This window comes from Varanus komodoensis, unplaced genomic scaffold, assembly GCF_004798865.1.
Source record: "Varanus komodoensis strain SLA01 unplaced genomic scaffold, ASM479886v1 scaffold16, whole genome shotgun sequence".
In the NCBI taxonomy this organism is placed as follows: domain Eukaryota; kingdom Metazoa; phylum Chordata; class Lepidosauria; order Squamata; family Varanidae; genus Varanus; species Varanus komodoensis.
The window spans coordinates 19,944,631-19,963,792 of record NW_025335468.1 but is presented as its reverse complement, the minus strand read 5'-3'; the positions used below and the strand labels follow the sequence as shown (position 1 = coordinate 19,963,792).

Genomic DNA, 19,162 nt, shown 5'->3' with positions numbered 1-19,162 from the left:
CTGAGGTGAAAATTCATCACACAGAGGACCAGGATCTCAAGTTCTTGAAAAGTGCTATCACATATTCCCTTAGTCTTCTTTTCTTAAGGCTAAACAAGGTGTTTCACTTTGCCCTCATAGGGCTTTAGTTCCAGTCTCCCAATCATTTTTGTTGCTCTTCTCTGACCTTTTTACAGTTTATTTGCATCTTTCTTAAACTGTTGTGCCCAGAACTGGATGCAGTACTAAAGATGAGGCGTAGCTGTTGCTGAATGGAAAGGAACTTGCATTTACCATAATTTGGAAGTGAAAGCCCAAAGTAGCACTGCCTTTTTTGTAGACCAAGCCAGCAAAACCTAACTGAAATTTGACCAGATTATCAGTATTATCCAGTAATGCCTAAAGTTGACTAGTAACTGCTAATTGAATCATGTTGCCTGAAAATGCAAGATTGGCAACTCACCTAAAAGTGTTAGGGTACTCTGGATCCCACCCTGGCTTCTTCAGAAGAGGCTCTTCCAGAGAGATTAGTAATTTTCCATTCACAATTGGGTAGAACAGTGGAGTGGCATGATAGTCTCTATAGTGTTAAGACTGTATCACTGGAAGAAGAGTATGTGGGAAAAGCTGCTAAATTCTTTCCCTTCCAGTTGTTTTCAGCTCAAACTCTCAGCTCTAGGACATAATTATTATTACATTTATACAGGGACCATTCTGATCATTCTTGCTGTAGGCTATATGCACAAAGATCATCCCCTCCCAAGAAATACAGTTGCTGACCAAGAATCTCAAAATATCCCTGATATACCCATCCCTATAAAATCCAGGAGTTCGCAGCTTCTTCACCAAGTCTGCAGGTATTACTAGCCTGCTGGTTTGCCCACCAATGTGTACCAAGTGTTATCATTTGTGAAACATAAAGGGAATGAAAAGGAGAAAAATGATCAATTATTTCCCTTGGCATATATTTCCTACCCAGTTTCATGGAGGTGATGGGGCAATAGGCCCTTTTAGAAGCCTTTGTTAGCCTTTATTTCTAATAAACCATAGCTTCCTGTTTTGTCATTTTGTGTTCTTTTTCTCTTTACATTAAGAAATAATTATGTCATTCTCTAATTATCGTCTTAGCCTAGTCAAATAGTGCTATTATTTCCGAAGTAATATTTTCTGGTTGACGGGACTTAAAATAACAGTAACTGGTTGTGCCTCAGCATCACACCCTTGGCTTGTTTAGCTTTGATACACACACTGCATTTCTGTATAATTTGGGAGGGGGGGATTTGCTTTTTTTAAAAGTTTTTGATCTTCTGTGATTCATGACTTATAATTTGTTTTAGAATGAATTTAGAGTATCTAAAGTCTACAATGAAACAAACCAGCTGCACACATTCTTGGCTGTTCCAGTGGAAATGTTTGTTTGTTGTGTAACTTGTCTTCTCTATCAGCATTTATCATAATACAGCAGTGATAAGAGAACTTGATACTGGAATGCATTTGAATTATAAGCATTCTGCAGACTGAGTTTTGAGAATCTTAATAGTGCAAGTACCAGCCATACAAGCAATTTCTTTATTTTGAATTTGCAGCTCTTTTAAAAGTGTCAGAGTTCATGGTTCTGTACAGTCATTTTCATCCAAATGAAATATGTTGGATTGCTTCCTCATCATAATGGAAATGACTAAATAAATTTTACTGCATATTTCATCACATTGGACCATGTCCATTGGTAAATATTAGTCCTATGAATACATAGTTATTTTCAGTGGGGAAGCTCCTGCCCCCACCCCGGACTGTGACATCAAAACAGTTGAAGGCCAGTGTTGGGGCAAGGACTGGTAATATGTTCTTCGTGTCTCTTCCTTCCCACATTGACTCGATGAGCAGCTAGTAGGCTTACTCTTTTTGAATTGCTGCTTAATGACATTACCAGTGCTTTGCTGTTGAAAATGGGCAGGTCTGTGTATTTGACATGGCATCAAATGTCAGTTGTGAACACCAAGTGTGTTAAGTAGTGCTTTTACATCATGCTGCAGTTTATGTAGGATTATAGCTTGGCTCTGTGGTGCTGCCTTAACTGATCCCCTTGATGAGCCTCTCCATCTTCTGAGGCACTTTAAAATGCCTTCCTACTAGTAACAGTTTGTTCTGATGATTTAATCTACTTAATGTGTGCCTTTGGGCAAGAAAAACTTGGGAAAATAGAGAAATGTGTTCTCAGTTGCTCAGATGTTCAGTTGCATGCCAGAGATGCAAGCCTAAGAACAGTTGTGAAATATTTCAACTAAGTTTCTGTGAGAGAAGTGGGTGAAAAGTCTTTAGTAAAGAACAATGTGGCAGTAGTTGCTTAAACTCAAGGAAAGGTTATATGTCTGCACTGAATTGCTTCTGGAAGTGTGTTTATCTACTGGCAGCATTGGCATAATGTTGCATTTTGTGGTAATGCATTAACATAGTAGCAGAGGCACCCCAATTCTTGTGTGATTGTTGGCAAATTAAGTCTTAGAACAGTCAGTTTTAACCCTACTTAAAGGCAGAGTTGTTTGCATGAATAACTTCCGTTTGTTGCTTTGCATGGTGCAACAGGCATTTTTGTGTATGCAAGTGTGTAATGTCATGTTCTCCAGCATACATTACTTGGAATTTATCAACTTTGCATGCCTTGAACTGCTTTCCCTGCAGCAAAAATGGAGGCTGGTATAACAGGCCCAGACTGGAACATGCCTCCAGAAAATCCTGTTTTTTTTCTTATTCATCTGTTAAAAAGGTTTTTTTCTGATAACAAGCCTTTTGGTCTGAGCAACTTTGCAAAAAATAAACTTATTAAGTTGAAAAAATAGGTTGTTTTCCTGAATATATTTTTACAGCTCAAAATTATTTTTCTATTTTTAAGTGACTTTATTATTGAAAATAATGAGGATTTTTTTCACAATTGATACTAAGAAACTGCTATTTCTGAAGATGGCTGATAGGTAACTAATTTGGCTAAAAGTATTAATTGCCATTTTCAACTTGTTTGTATACAAACAGGTTGAAAATGTTGTAAGTCAGTGGGTTTGATGAAGATGAAATGAGAAATCTTCAGACTATATTCAGTTTGCATTGCATTGAATGAAGATCCCGTGTAAGAGTGGGTTTTGATGGGAATTAAATTCCTTTCTTTTCATATTTGCCCCTGGAGGGGATGGGTGTTTTGCAAAAGCCAAAATGGCATGTGTAAATGGAAAGCTATAATAAAACACAGAGAAAATTGCTATTGAGTCAAGAATTGGTAGGACAGAGGAACTGATTAACCCTTTCCTTTCCAGCTGTTTTACACTGAGAATTATAGTTGGTCATCACAAACCGTAGATCTTTAATCTTTTCACCTATTGGTAGAAAATCTAAAAACATCATGAGCAGAAAAACAGCTGTGGGGAAAGGTTTGAATAACTTTTTGGCTCCATTAATCCCTTGCTCTGGATCTTAATCTCCTGTGGCTGTTTTTCTTTGTTTTTTAATTCTTACTTGGACACACTCACTTCCCATGTAATATCTAGTTTGGCCTTGAGAGGGAAGGGAGAGGAAAGATGACTCTGGCAACTGCAACATAGCAACCCAATTTGCATCTTTGCCAATGTAGGTGGGATTTTTGCTGAAAGTTGCCATGGCTACACTTCCAACATGGGTGGATCTATAGTTGCTGTACTGTGGTCTTGCTTGTAGTTCTCTGGGCTGTATCTCTTCCTGCTCTTCTCCCCACACCTTGTGGCTGGCATTTACAAACACTTAATCTTTGCTTTCAATCACCATAATAATTCACTATAGTTAATGAAATGCAAATGTACTGAATCTTAGAATATTGGGATAGGAAGTAGCTTTGTCAGATCATGTACTGAAATCACTGATCTGCTCTCAGTCAGCATTCTATGTTGAATTGCAGAAACACTACTTGTTTTAGCCACTTCCATTTCTTCCCTAATTCAGGCAAAATAGGTAACTGAACTGTGTGACACTTGGTGATTTTATGGTGTTCAAGCAAGAGACCCATCTTCAAGCATTTCACAAATAAAGAAAGGGGTATTATTCTATTCCGTCTGTTCTCATACCAGTGGTCACTGCTTGATCCTCCTCCCTTTCAATTGTGCAGTGATGAAGGCTATGTTTTACTTGTGCACTTGCGTACTTTGCAGTACCCTGGGTTTTCCAATGCAGTGCTCATGAGTACCAGCTTACCACTCCCCGGAGCAGAAAAAAATCCTCCTGATAGGTTTATTTCTTTTTAAGTGAAAACATTTATTTACATTTAACTGGAAGGTTGGCATGTTGCCTACCTTCATTTACTTCCAGTGCCATATTTATTTGGGTTTGAGCACTTTTATGTTCTTGGGCAAGTTATTTTTCTTTCAGCCTCACCAGTTGGGCTCCAGAGAGATGAGTATTTTGTGACCAGCTGTTCCCACCATAGCAGTCATTTTATGAAAGGGCAAAGTGCCCCATGAACTTTAGCTTGACTTATGGTTTCTAAAGCAGGAAAGGGAACCATTTCCTAAAACAAAGCCCAGCAACTCCTATCTCCACTCCTTACATTTAAATTTGCAGCAGATATGGTTATCTTTATTATAATAAATGTAGCTAAAGCACATTCAGCAGCTAGTTAGGTGGTTATAGCAAAAGTGTGGGTGTGAAGGGAAGTAGTGCACTCAAAATTACTAGTGGGTCCCCACCCTCCTGACATCATTGTGCCCACCAGCTTGGTCTGAAGGCTGGGGTGTAACCTGGGTCCTGAACCAAAAGTGGTTGCCTTTTCCTGGCCAAAAAATGTTCCCATAAATAGTAAGTAGTTTAGAACTAGCTCTCCAGTTGCCAAGTGCTACATGGTGGTTTGTAGAGTCAAAGTTAGGTTTTTATGGAGATGAAACTGCTTCCAACAACAGAACGGGGAAGGCATATTTTGAACAGCCTCCTGGGTGTCCCCTAAACCTGTTTCTGGAGGGGCACTGGTGGTGGAGGAGTGTTCTGCTTGTGTGTTACTGGATTTTGCTCCTGCACTTGGGCCAATACTGAACTGAAGGTTCCAAAAGGAAAACATTTGACTCAAAATAGGATTGAGGATTTGGGCTCTCCTGAAATTATTGGGGCACTTTTGTAAGGGTATCCTTTCAGAAATCTGTGAAGGTAGTAAGCAACAATGGTGTTACTTTTATGAAATCACATTATGGTGGCAGCCACCATTTTTCTCTAGAATAACCTGGATATATGGATATGCTCAGGGCATTCTGGGGAAAATGGTGGATACCATAGTTTCTGAGAATAGTTTCCTCTTGATTATGGCAGTGAAGGAGAGAATGACTGTTAGTGGTAAGGTCCAAAGATTCCATTATAATTTCATTATAATCCTTCATCATCTCTGAATGGGGCAATGTATTTTGCAGTGACAGCCATTTTCATTTTGCTTTAAAGATTGATCAGTTGCCTACTAAGATATTTCAATTCTAGAAACCCATAAAAGATAACTGAATTTTGAAGACTGTCAGATGTAGATATGTGTCGCTATCAGCAGCATCTTAAGCTGTCACCTAGATACAAAGTAGGGATAGTGACTTATTAGGGCCAAATGCAAGAAACAGACAACAGAAGTTGATAGATACGATAATTGTACAGTAGAAAGGATATTGAATCATTTATGAAATTTTGCAGAGACATTCACTTGTTTGTCTGAAAAACCATCTGATTTCCATCCTGTCCGATCCCTGCTCTGTTAGGGGCAGGGGTTAGCAGGGGTGGACTGCAGAGTAGGACAAGCCTGGGGGTTGTAGGATCCCTCAGACAGCATTCATTAACCTGTAGTTTTGAAGATGCTTTCTGTCTTCATACTACTATCTGATGAGTTAGAAGTTTGCTGCCATTTTACTTCTTCCATGTGACATTACTTGTATGTATGAAGATTTACAGATCCTGATTACTGTAGGCTGGGCTCAGAATAGTGTATTTGTGTGGACAGTGCCAGTATCTGCTGCTTACTGATTTAGTATCATAGTGTATTCTCAAGCTCCTAGTGCAATTTTTATGTTGATCATATGGTGTACTTATAGTATACTTATAGTATACATGCCTACATACATGCCTTTTGTGGTGTGGTGGTTAAGAGCATGGGACTGGGACTCAGGCGACCCGGGTTCAAGTCCCCACTCGGCCATGGAGCCAACTGGGTGACTTTGGGCCAGTCACAGACCCTCAGCCCAACCTACCTCACAGGGTTGTTGTTGTGGGGATAAGATGGAGGAGGAGATGTAAGCTGCCTTGAGCCCTTTGTAGGAAAAAGGCAGGATATAAATTGGAAAATAAATAAATAAAATTTATTTATTTATTAGAACATTTCTTAAGGATTTTTACTTCAGGATTTTTAAAAGGTACCATAAGCAGTATATACATTTATTAAATAAGTAATTTAAAAATCAATTTTGGGCTCCAGAACTAAAGCAGCTTATTTTTGTTAACAGTATTGGAGATTTCAAGTTAATCAATCTCTGTGCTATTTTATAGGGTACCATATAAATTCACTAAGAAGAAATCCTGCATATAGTGGACCTGAAGTTCAAACTTCATGTGGAGCAATGGTCCAAGTTGTTTAAAGCAAAAATGCTGCAAGGGTCCAGGGTGGGGTGGTGAATCTTGAAGTGCAGTGTACTTCCCTGTAATGTCTTCATCCCAAGTGCATTTCTTTCAAGCTTACTGAGTACAGGAACTTTCCTGTGAAGGAGGAAATTTGCAGGAGGGGAACTCTGTTAATTTCCTTGCATGCCCCTTTTGCTCTAAAAATTGGACATTCCCCCTTCCCTTCATCATGTTTTGAAAGTGACCAATTTGAACTTAAATTCATGAGTCTCCTGTCATCACGTGTAGTTTGAGCTCGTGTCTGTCTGCTGCTTGTTTTGTGTATTTTAAAATGAACCAATTCCTTTAAATTCACAAGACAGTGTTATACATGACACTTTGCAGGAGATACTTTGAGTATCCTCTACTAATTGGTGAGACTTGTTGTACTGGCTTATTATTATCATTAGTATAACTGTGGGGCCTTGGACACAGTTTATAAAGTAGTAACCTTTACTAAAACAAGTTTTCTAGATGTGCCTACAGATAATTTAAAGACTTTTCAAATCTGCTCTTTTTCTGTCCTGAGCTTTGATTTTGAACAATGTTGTATTTCCTATTACATACCTTCGTGTTGCCTTTCAGTGAAAGGAAATAGTTATTCCACTTAATGATGATTAAAGTCATCTTAATATCACATGGTTTAATCAGTGTTATAATATGAATGTAATTATTGCGGTTTTGCTAAATGCCCTTTGGGATAGATGACTCTTTGAAATAGCATGATTTATCTTTTTGCTACTTCTTGAAGTATTGACAATATTAGTACATCAATATTTAATCATTCAGAAACTTATTTTTTGATAAAATTGAAGGTTTTGAATTTTAGAGCTGGTAAAACTATGTTATGAGGCCATCCTATGATTAAGGGGTCTCTAAGCCTGGAAGGGTAAAAATATAAGGTCTCTTCAGTTCTGAAAAACTGTATCTACAGGAAGCCTGGTTGGAGGCTTAGAAATGATGCAGGGTGAGTAGAATGTGGAGAGAACATAATGCTGTAACTTCATAATGCTGTAACTCAGGATCATACAGTGAAAATAATTCATGTGAGGATTGGGCTTACTCTTCCTGTAAAAGAGCCTTTAAAGAATGTGGAATCAGATTCTGATAAAGAAACGAGGCCAAGACTCCTCAGCTGAAATTCCAAGGTGGTTAGATAAGCCAAATAGTCACTAAGATCAGACAGCTTCAAGTTCTGTAGGAAAGATCAGTGAACATACTAATGGGGAGGAGGACTAACTGACTTTGATTAATCTGAGTGAAGACTAGTTGAGAAGTATCCAAGCAATTGGCTCTGAAACAGGGAAGATCCACATTGCAGGTGTGGTTTCCTCTTATGAGTCTTGGAATGGAGGAAGGATATTCAGCTTCTAATCATTAAGCTGTGTCTTCCAAATGGCCAGTATTCTATTTTTTTTTTTTTTGTAATTGACTTCTCTTTTTTGGTACTACAAAGCCAGCTCAAACCTTTTTAGTTAGCAAACTTCCATTTATTTATTTGATTTATAAATATTTTTTCTTTTAAAGACCTCAGAGCAGTTTACATCATTCTCCTCCTGCTCAAAATCTAATCCCCACAACAGCTTTGTTGTTGAGAGTCTGTTTCTGGCTCAAAGTCATCCAGTTTGCTCCATGGTTGAGCAGGGACTAAAACTCATTCTGCCTGCATTCTAGTCCTGAACTCTTAACCACTACACCACACTGGCTCTCAAGCCTTTGTCTTGATTGCCTTGGAAGGTGGGGGAAAAGAACAGCCATGTCAATCAGTGGATTCAGAATGGGTAAAAGAAAGTATATCAAACAATGTAAATGTGTGGAATTAGCTGTGATGGACAAGGATTAGACAAATTTATGGAGGTTAGGCATCTTAGCTATGATAGCTAAATAGAATCGCCTTGTTTAGAGGCAGCATATTTCTAAATATTAATTGATGGAGAACAAAAAGAAGAAGGCTGTAGCTTTCATCCCCTGGTAATGACTTCTTGGCTGGAAACAGGGCCTAGTTCAAATATAATGCTAACCCATGGTAAATTTATCCAAGTTCAGATATTGCCATAATCTCTCATTGGATTTGCATATACAAATTGACACCCATAGGTGCTGTGATCTATCATGGGTTAAATAACCTATGGTGAGCTGCAATGTATCATGTAAATGAGGTCCTTGAGTAGGAACAACTATGATTCCAGTAGGGGTGCCTAAAGTCTGTGAAAAAGTTAGCTCAATCCATATCCCAGCTTGCCTCTGCTTTTGTCACTTCAGAGTCTGTCATCTGAAATGGTGCATGGTAATCTGCATTCTTATTCTGTGTGTGCGGGATGGAGGATGGACATGTGTCTGATATTGGAGCTGGCATAATTCAAAATTGAATAGTGCATATGTGAATATTATGAACTCTTTGTCTTCAAACATTAATGTGTTCTTTAGAGATTTGTCAAAATAAATTATAATCCACTGTAGATTTTGTGACAGATGAATTATTTTTTAAAACTCATTGTTACTGTTATCATTCTATGCTAAGTACCAAGGCTTTGCTGTTTTGAAATTGGAGCTCTGAACATGATTCTTGTATTTTTTTCCCCCAACTTACACATCATATTAGCTATGAATTACAGGCAGATGGTTGTCTTGGCTCTGTCTCTAAGAAAACAGTCTTACCTGCTAAAACAAGGCACTAAATAGTTATGGACTTCCAGAGTTATGAAAAGGACTTAGTTGTGGCCAGTTCCAGAAACTATGAAAAGATGTACTGTATGTTCAATTTACAATTATCTGTTGCTTCTTTGCTTGGAAGGAAAAGGTTTGCAACATATTCAAGAAAAGCTGGCCTATTTGTGAAGGGGAGGAGAAATGCAGGGAAAAACAGACAAACACACTGACATCAGCTTGTTGCCTTAGTGACAGTTAATGGCAGCTGGTTAGTCGGTGTGAAGGAAACAGTCTCAGGTAAGCTGTGGCACCATGGAAGTAAGGCAGACCATGAAATATATAGAAGTAAAATTTAAATAAATGCATATATTTGTTGTGAAGGACACTGACAACATTTATCTAGCTTTAGGAAAAAATATATTTAGAAAACAACATTGAGTGGGTTTTTTGGTGTGATATGTTTAACTAGAGGCTTGGTGGGACCGATGAAAGTGAGTTAGAGTCTCACACAATAGCCTAATCCAGACACACTGCTTCATTAGTGATAACCATAGTTTGTCAGTAAAACCTTGGTTAAAACCTTGAAGCATAATGAAATCATGGTTTGGTTTGTCATCTCTGAATGTGCTGCAGGCTCTCATGATTCTTTTCTCCCTGTCTTAGCTCCCTTTCTCAATTTCTTCTGCATTCTCGCCTACATTTCCAGGTTTTCTCTAACAATGGGTTTTGCAATGATACTTAGAAACATAGAAACAGAGCCAGTCAGAAGGAGCTTCCCGGGCCATCTAGTCTGACCCCCGGCACCAGCTGGCTCCGCTCATGACATGCCCACCATGTGCATGTCTAGCCTGTCTTTGAACACCCTCACCGATGGGGCCTCAACGACCTCTCGTGGAAGCCCATTCCACACCCTCAGGGTCCTAACTGTCAGGAAGTGCTTCCTGGCATCCAAATGGAACCTTGGCTCCCTGAGCTTTGCTCTGTTGGAGCGCGTCCTGCCTTCCTCTGCAGGGGAGAATAGGTCTCTACCCATCTCCATGGGACATCGCCTCACATACCTGCATGTCACCAACATATCCCCTTTGAGTTTCCTCTTCTCCAGGCTGAAGAGACCCAGTTCCCTCAGTCTCGCCTCATACCCCATCCCCTGCAAACTTGAAGTGGCAAGCTAAGGTTGGTGATGACTCTAAGCCAGCAATTCCCAAAGTGGGTGGCTGCCTCCCTGAAGGCGGTAGAAAGATCCAGGGAGGCAGGGATTGGTCATTTTAATTTTGCAGTAGAGTAGTAGACCATCGTTTTAATTGTTAAAACATATGATCTGGCCAGGGCAATTTCTTCCTTCTCTTTTCTCCTCCTATATTATTTATTTACTTATTTTATACTGATAATTTTAATTTTATATTATTATGTTTGTAACTCAGTGTATTTTTTGTATTTTTGTATTTAATGGTAATTTATTATGTTTCTATTGTATTTCAATGTATTTTATTGTGTTGTAAGCCGCCCCGAGGCTTCGGCAAGGGGCGACATAGAAATGTAATAATAATAATAATAATAATAATAATAATAATAATAATACATAGAAAGATGCATGAGGGCTGTTGTCCAAGGGGAAAAAGGGTGACAGCCTGAAAAGTTTGAGGACCACTGCTCTAAGCCATAGTTTGCAAAACTATTTCAGGCTTAGTATTGTGAACCATGGTTTGGAGATAAGGTGCTACCCATAACTTGCCAGTTAAAATGCCAAAGCAAACTTTCTAGAGGGAAAAAAGTGAGCTGGAGGGAGCCTGTACGCAAGAGAGTACAAGGGAGGGTAATATGGGAAGAAAGAACATGTAAGCTTGTAAAATACATCATTCCTGTGCTTGCAAGACATTACTTTAGGATCAGGTTTGTATCTCCAACTACTATGATTGCATTCAGGCATAAATGTACTTTAAACCACATCAGCCTTGTTTGCTACTGATCCTTAAACATGGTTTATCTATTCATACATAGCACTAAGTTTCATGGCTCAGTTTAGAAGATCAACTCCTGGTTTATTAATTTATTATATGCATGAGCTTTACACAGCTGCATGCAGGCACTTCAGCTTCACTGCTTCCTTTGTGTACGCAAGCAATCCAGGAAGCTGCAGTTAACTATCACTTCTCTGGAGAAGACTAAATTGGAAACAGGTGAACTGTGGAATCCCAGCTTGCTTTTTAATGTGGAGTGAAGTAGGGGCAAAGGAACTGTGCATGAAGTATAAGGATATCCTGGTTTATTCAGCTAGGATCTGATCATCTTTCCTTGGCCACTGGGCCTGTGTTTGGTGCGGTAAAGCCATCTTTTCATTCCTCTGCTTGTTAAGCTGCTCCCAAGAGCTATAGGTACCCTTGGTTAGGTAGAGAAATGTCTTGAGATGTGAGATGCTTGTATGTCAGAGATGTGAAGCTATGAGTAATTGTCACATCTGAAGTTGTGATATGGGTAAATATCAGGAAGGGCAATAATTAATACAAATAGTCACATAAAGTGTCTTGCATAAGTTGAGAATATCTTTCCTTGATAGTGTTGTAGAGCTACAGATATTCTAGACCTTTCCATCTATTATTTTGTTTTAGACCAGTGTGATAGTACTGTTCAAATAAATTAGAGAGCTTATGTTGATTTGCCTATGTACCTCTATTTTTTTCTTTTTCCTTCTTGCTTTTAAGTTTGAGCTTGAAGGTCATGTCAAGGCTCATTCCATTCGGGGCAGAGCAGCTTTGGCAGCTGGCCTTCGATCTGTCAATGCACAAGAGATTAGCAGACTGGCCATATGGTCCAGCTTACGCTCAGTTGCAGAATGATTGTGTAGTTATCATTCAGACAAAACTCTTGCTTTGGCTGAATTTGTTTGCATATGCCTGCAAGTTGTGGGCTCTCTTAGTGTTATTTCATTTGGAAAGTTAAATGAACATCATTATTGTACAGATGTGTTTGAACTGGAGTGGCAAGTTGAAAGGAGAAACTAGAATTATAAAGCTGGAAATGTTTGTAAATGGCATATTTCACTGCAGTGCATTATTTTTTGTAGTGGAGTCTTTTACCTGTTTAATAAAGGGTATCCTTTCAAAAGATCATGCTCTCATAATAAGTGGTGGCTATTCTTAAAGTACACCATCTTGTACTGCCATTCTTCCACGAACTCAAACTGGTGTGCATAGAATATCCAGGTACTCTTCTATTCAGGCAGTCTTCTGTTTAATCTTCTGTTTAATCTTCTCCTAGACTTGCATAACTTCAACCATGTAATACAACCTCCTGTCTTATTTCTAAGAGTCCCTCCACTGACAGTCTCAGCACTTTAGGCCTATGTGGATGCTACATTATGTCTTGATCTGCCCAAGAATGGGTGTGATTTTGAAAAAAGTGAGCCATGATTTCTTTCCCCCACGTCCAGCTGCCTTTGCTAAAAAACATCCTTTGGAAAGATGTGTACATGTATGCACAAATGAGGCAACACAAACCTTTCCTTGACTCCTTGAATGTAGTGTTTAATACAAGCACACACTTTTTTAGCAGTATGCACTGATGGAAAATAGCAATGAGTGATTTATACTTGGTTGGCTTTGGTTAAATTCAGGTTGGTAAAATTGAAGGGGATTTTTTGCTTGAAAACTTGTCCAGTTCCATTTTATTGTAGGAATGACATAATTGAATAGCATGTTTACTAAAATATATTCAGGTCTTTCTCAGATAGACACACAGGCTGTTAGCTATGTAAAGTGTCTGTAGGAAAAATGCCTGCTTGCCTATACTGTGTAGAAATAAAAACTTTGTCCCTTAGGGCGTGATGCTGTCCAAATGGTCACAGGTGTTTCAGAAGCTCAGCATTGACCTTGGAAGCGAGAAGTTGGAGTGCCTTCTTGCTGCCCTTACAGCTTTTGTGGAAAGAACTGTTCTTGCTGTGACTCTGAGGTTAGAAGAGCAACCTCTGAGGCAGTGGGCATTTTTCTGTAGGCATTTCAGAGGGCATAGAAGCCAGGAGGGAGGCTCCACAAGCATATGCAGCATCCTGGTTCTGCCTCAGCCTGTTTCTCCTCCTTGCACTCTGGGACCAGACACTTAAGATGGCTGAAATCATTCATCTAAATCTCTTGAATGGCAGGAAAAGTGCAGACCTTTGGCTTTACACTTCTCCTGCACTCCATAGGATGCCAGTATTTCTCAGATTTTGGAGGATTATGGGCAGCCAGGTTGGATTGCACTGTTAGTCTTTGTTAGTCTTTTTTTTTTTTTTTTTTGGAGGGAGGATGATGCTCTTAAAATATTCTGTTTACGCACTACAACACACAGTTACTTTTGTGTGTTCCCATCAGTGTGCAAATTAGAAAGGCTAAATACAAATAGAAATAAGACAATGGCTTGGGAATGCATAATGCATTATGTTAGATGTCTGTGTATCGTTACCTTGTTGGTATGTTGTTGTTTTTTGTAAGCCATCCAGAGACTGGTATTGGACGGCATATAAAAACTTTAAATAAATAAGCAAGCAAATAAATAAAATATCTTCCCAGATATAACTAAGTTGCTGTGGGCTGCCCTTATTTATATTGAAACCAATAACATTCTTTGGTTTATAAAATATATTTAAAAAGCTGTTTAATCTCCAGTCAGAAATTGGGTTCAAGATAACTTTGTAACTTCATACTACGGAGTATGCTAATCAGGTTCCAAACTATACTATGTTAAGCTTTATTTTGAGAATAACAGCTCGAATAAAAGCTCTTTTTAGACCAAAGATTTCTGTTCTTATAAGCTGGTTCAGGGAGGAAGCCCAGAGACAATTTGGTGCACCATGCTGCAAATGCATCCTCCTAATCACCTCTTGATAGATCTGTTTTGTACTCACTGGAATAACACCTGGTGTCTTTTCTCTAACTCATATTTACCAGTAATGATCAATGGTGTTGGTATGGACATTTTTAATCTTATATTTGTGATATTGGTTTACAAGTAAATAAGTTACTACAAAGCAGTTAATGGTAGATGTTGTCCAACATCACTGTAGTATAGTTATTTTTGTATCTTGGGCAAGTAGTTAGATGGTGATAAAAAGGATTGTACAGCTTAATATGCCTGTAAAAACACTTGTTCTATAAAACTGGTAAAAACTAGTAGTATATAGTGCTGATATACTGACAGTATAAAATATACAGCAACTTCATTGTATAAGCTCTAATGTACAAAAGAGTTTGTTTTTGTTTGTGAGAGATGAACAAAGACTCCAATAAATATGACAAAGTTTTGAAGGTAATTTTTTTCTTTGGCTCAGTGAATAATATTATCATGTTAAAAATGACGAACTATTTATCTTCCTTTTTTTCTTCCATTTAGGTATGGCCTCACAAGTCTTGGTATATCCACCATATGTTTATCAAACTCAGTCAAGTGCCTTTTGTAGTGTGAAGAAACTCAAAGTGGAGCCAAGTAGTTGTGTGTACCGTGAAAGATCCTACCCACAGATCTATGTGAATGGTAAAAATTTTGGAATCGTTCAACCTCCCAGCAGGGTTGGTACTTTCTTGCAGGCTACAAACCTATTTGACAGACCTCAAAGAGAGACTTTTTTGTTGCAGACCAGTGCTGTTGCTTTAAAAAATATTGCAGGTGCTACAAAAATATTAGCGGTGCAGGCACAACAACCTCAAGTGGAAGCACCTTGGCCTGAAACACAAGAAGGTGAGTTAAACGTCTTGGACCGCCCCCAGCGATGTGGACTGAAGCGTAAGAGTGAAGAGTTGGAGAATCAAAGTGGCGCAATGCAGATTGTGGATGAACTGCCTATATTGCCTGCAATGTTGCAAACAAACTTGGGAAACCCAGTGACAGTTGTGACAACTACTGCAACTTCAAAACCAACTGGTACCAATGGTGATGGAGATTATCAGTTAGTGCATCATGAGGTGTTATGTTCTGTGAAAAATACTTATGAGGTTCTCGATTTCCTTGGGCGAGGGACTTTTGGACAAGTAGTAAAGTGCTGGAAAAGAGGGACAAATGAGATTGTGGCAATCAAAATTCTGAAGAACCATCCGTCTTACGCACGTCAAGGACAAATAGAAGTGAGCATATTAGCAAGACTCAGTACAGAGAATGCTGATGAATTTAATTTTGTGAAAGCTTATGAGTGCTTTCAGCATCGCAACCACACTTGCTTAGTTTTTGAGATGTTGGAACAGAATTTATATGACTTTCTGAAACAAAACAAATTTAGTCCTCTTCAACTAAAAGTAATACGGCCTATTCTGCAACAAGTGGCCACTGCACTGAAAAAACTAAAAAGTCTTGGTTTAATACACGCTGACCTCAAACCAGAAAATATTATGTTGGTGGATCCTGTCCGGCAACCTTACAGAGTTAAGGTAATCGACTTTGGATCTGCTAGCCATGTATCAAAAACCGTCTGTTCAACGTATCTGCAGTCTCGATACTACAGGTATGCATCTTTCTGTATTTATTTCTAGCTCATGATTGCTACTTTTGAAGCTTAAACTGATTTGAGTCTACGAGATGCTAAGCAGTTCAATTCAGGTAAGTCATGCTAGGGAATGCATTAAAAACTCCTAGAGAATTTGCCATATGAAGCAGAGCATTAAGGAGTTCTTTTGGTTCTGCATGCATGTATTATTATTCATTTCACTACTTTTATATGCCACACCTATAGCCGTGAGGCACTCTGGGTGGCTTACGGTACAGCAATTAAAACAATTCAATATGAAGCAATACAAAGAAAATCAATAAAATAGTACAATAAAATTATTTGTTTAATAATTTTAATAATAATAAAATTATTATTAAACATTTGTTTAATAATAAAACCATATAAATAACCAAATTATAAAGCAATAATAAATTAAATTATCTGGAAACTAAAATTCTAACATGGCAGTAGCAGCATAAAATAAATATAGTAAACCATTACAAAAACCTCTCTTCTCCTATGCTGGCCTGTCCTGCTCCTAGGGTCATATCTCCCCTTACTCAGAATCACTGGAATTGGGCTGACCACCCGCTCGCCCATCACAAAAAAGCAAGGTACAATATGTTTCCCAATAAGGTGAGTTTAAAAGCAAGGCTATTTGCCCAAAAAATATTAAAGCCAGACCCCCACAAAAAGCCTTCACACAAATCCTTACTTCTTGTCCCCTTACCTCCAGCCTTCTAACATTCTTCCCACTTCAGCATCTCTATACCTCTATGTTTTCTTTCTGTTCTCGATGTCCACTTCCTCTATAAATGTAAGATTAGTTTAATTAACTATCAGGTATAATAATTAAGTTGTGTTCAGGAGCAGCCGTATTTCATAATGCTTAGCAGTAGCCTCCACTAGAGAAAGGGCAAAAAACAAAGATACTTTACAGTTCTTCACCACTAGTTCTAGAACTAGGACTACCTAGTTAGGAACAATAGAGCATGAGATGACTGTTAACAATTGGCCAATGATGAATCTGCTTTTATTATACACAATTAAGAAATACACCGTTCAGAGTGAGCTGTGTGAAATATGGTATTCTCAATCTGCTGAATGTGAGAAAATAGACCAAAGGGGGGAAGTGTATTTTTGCCCTGATCAATGGAGAGCTCGAAGTCCATCTTCTCAGACACTCTACAAGGGGGAAAGGATCAGTCAGAATGGGTTGACATAATCTTACTGCAAATACTAATTTAATTTGATGGAGAAAGTGGACTCTGTTTGTCTTAAGCATTGAACCTACCTGGCAAGAGCATTTTGCTTATTTGGCTTTTTCTTCAGGAGTTACATGGAGAGTGCCTTCAGAACAGCTGTCTTGTCTTCTCCCTTGTTCTGCCGTGTAAATCACATAAGGAAAGGCATTGGCACTGTGTTTAAATTCTGCCCTCTTTTGTATTTTCCCTCTCTCTTTCCATTTCTTGGCTGTTCTTTTATCTTCATTTTTTGCCAAGGGCAGGGGCTGCCCTCCCAGTATTCCTTCCTTCAGTGATAGCAAGTTATTCACTTACCATACAGCCTTCTCCTGACCTCTGTTATTGCTGCTGGCAGTGGCTGAGCCAAGGCTAAGCTGGCCACTGCTGCTGATCATGATTGCCTGCTTTCTGGTTGCTCTTTTCTGTTCCTGGGCTGGCTGAGAAATTGTGTATTGATAATGATGTTCCCGAGGATAGAAGTAGACAAACAGATCAAACCTCTTGGAAGCTCTGCTGAATTTCCAGATATACAGAGCCAATCAGGATTCAGCTATTTGTTCAATACCCACAAACAATCCATTTAGTAGAAGTTGTTTTGAATGTTAGTATTTCCATGCCTGAAAAGGCTCTTGATGCAATGGAGCAAAAGGAGCAGCAGCCAATAGTAAGTTGCTTCTTTTGTGAATTTAAGAGAAGGTGGCAGTGATACCCTGAAACTTCTTTCCAAAAATACTTATTTTAACTAATGGTTTGGTGCATGTAAGAGATAATAGGGAAAGGGTGCAATTTCTCTGCTGTGGCTCACCACTTGGTATTTTCTTTTTCAACTTTTTCTTGAATTTTAAAAATCTGTATCCAGAGGCATGCAGGTGATGATGAGGTCTTTGTGTATAAGTTGCCTTCTTGTGTGGATTTCTTGGTATGTTTCCCCAATTTTCCTCTGATTTTTTTGCTGTTTTCTCCTACTTTTCAGTCTACTTTGTAGCTTGTTCTTAAATTAGTTTGGCTTAGTTTCCTTTTCTGTACAGTAGGTTACTGGTGTGAATTCAAAGGAATGGCTCTTGTTCATCCCTTTTCAGGTATGATTGCAACATTAATTTGCCTCACTTTTCCTTTTCTATGCCATTTTTATGCCATATATTTGTCTACTCTATCCTGAGCTGTCCTTTCCTCTGCACCACAACCTCAGTGGGACCCAGTTGCTAGTGACTTTCTGATTTTTTTATTATACTGCCCAATAGACAGCATATAGCTATCAACCTTAAGTTGTGGAACAGTGGTGGAATTGGTTCCTTAAAGCAGCATTCAGAATACTTTGATCTTTATGCACTTTGTGGCTTTAGGAAAATTAATGGAAACCTGAGTTTTGCAGGTTATTCCTTTTATAAGGTGACAGGATGATATGTGAACTCAGTTAATATGTACATATTTTTCTCCTTAATAGGTCATAGTTACTCTATAAAACAGAAAATACTATCATACAAATAGATTGGATTTTACTATGGGTTTTACAGTACTCCTTAATTACTGTGGTTACTATGGAAATAAAATTCCCATGGGATAAATTTATCTCATAGTTAAAGCTTGTGGAATTGCTAAAGAAATGAAAGATGTAGATTTTTTTTCCTTAATAGTACTAGGGATAGTCTATGATCGATAACAACCACATAAATTCCTGTCCAAAAAAACACATGAAGGTACATGCTGTCATTGTATTTCTGAAGCAGAGTACCATATATACCAGCATATAAGACAACTTGTGTATAAGATGACACCAGTGCCCCAGAGAGAGGGAGAAACACCATGTTGTCAGTGCTGTGCTTCTTCACAGGCTGCTGCATGGGGAATGTTCCCCTTCTTCAGCTGCTGCTGGCAGCCTGGATCAGGGTGGGGTTGGTGCTGGACTTGGGACTGATCTGTGCACAAGGCTCATGATGCAACACAGGACAAGCTCCCCATATCAGTATTTTTTAAATAAATATTAATAAAAATGAGCTCATAAATACAATTGTCTTAATTTACCTTTAAAAAAACCCCACAGTATAATAAGGTGAAAATTCTCACATTGCATATAAGACATCCCCCTGATTTTTCTTCTTGCCATTTCTGGTTTCAAGGGCTGTCTTATATGTTGGTATATGCAGTAGGTCTGCTGCTAATGAAAATATGATTATCTGTGGATGCTGCTTTTGAGATCTTTGAAAGA

At 38.5% G+C, this 19,162-nt stretch overlaps 1 protein-coding gene across 8 annotated transcripts in view; it reads left to right on the top strand.

Annotated features, from left to right (window-relative positions):
* The window catches only part of HIPK3 (homeodomain interacting protein kinase 3), a 108,094-nt gene that overhangs the window by 42,634 nt on the left and 46,298 nt on the right, over positions 1-19,162 (top strand). For 7 of the 8 annotated variants that reach the window (XM_044425832.1, XM_044425828.1, XM_044425830.1 and 4 more), the window contains one exon: positions 14,626-15,727. The exons of the other annotated variant lie outside the window; for it this stretch is intronic. In XM_044425832.1, coding sequence (XP_044281767.1) covers positions 14,628-15,727 — 1,100 coding nt within the window. In that variant the 5' untranslated portion in view covers positions 14,626-14,627. The remainder of the gene's footprint in view (positions 1-14,625; positions 15,728-19,162) is intronic. 8 annotated transcript variants of the gene reach the window in all.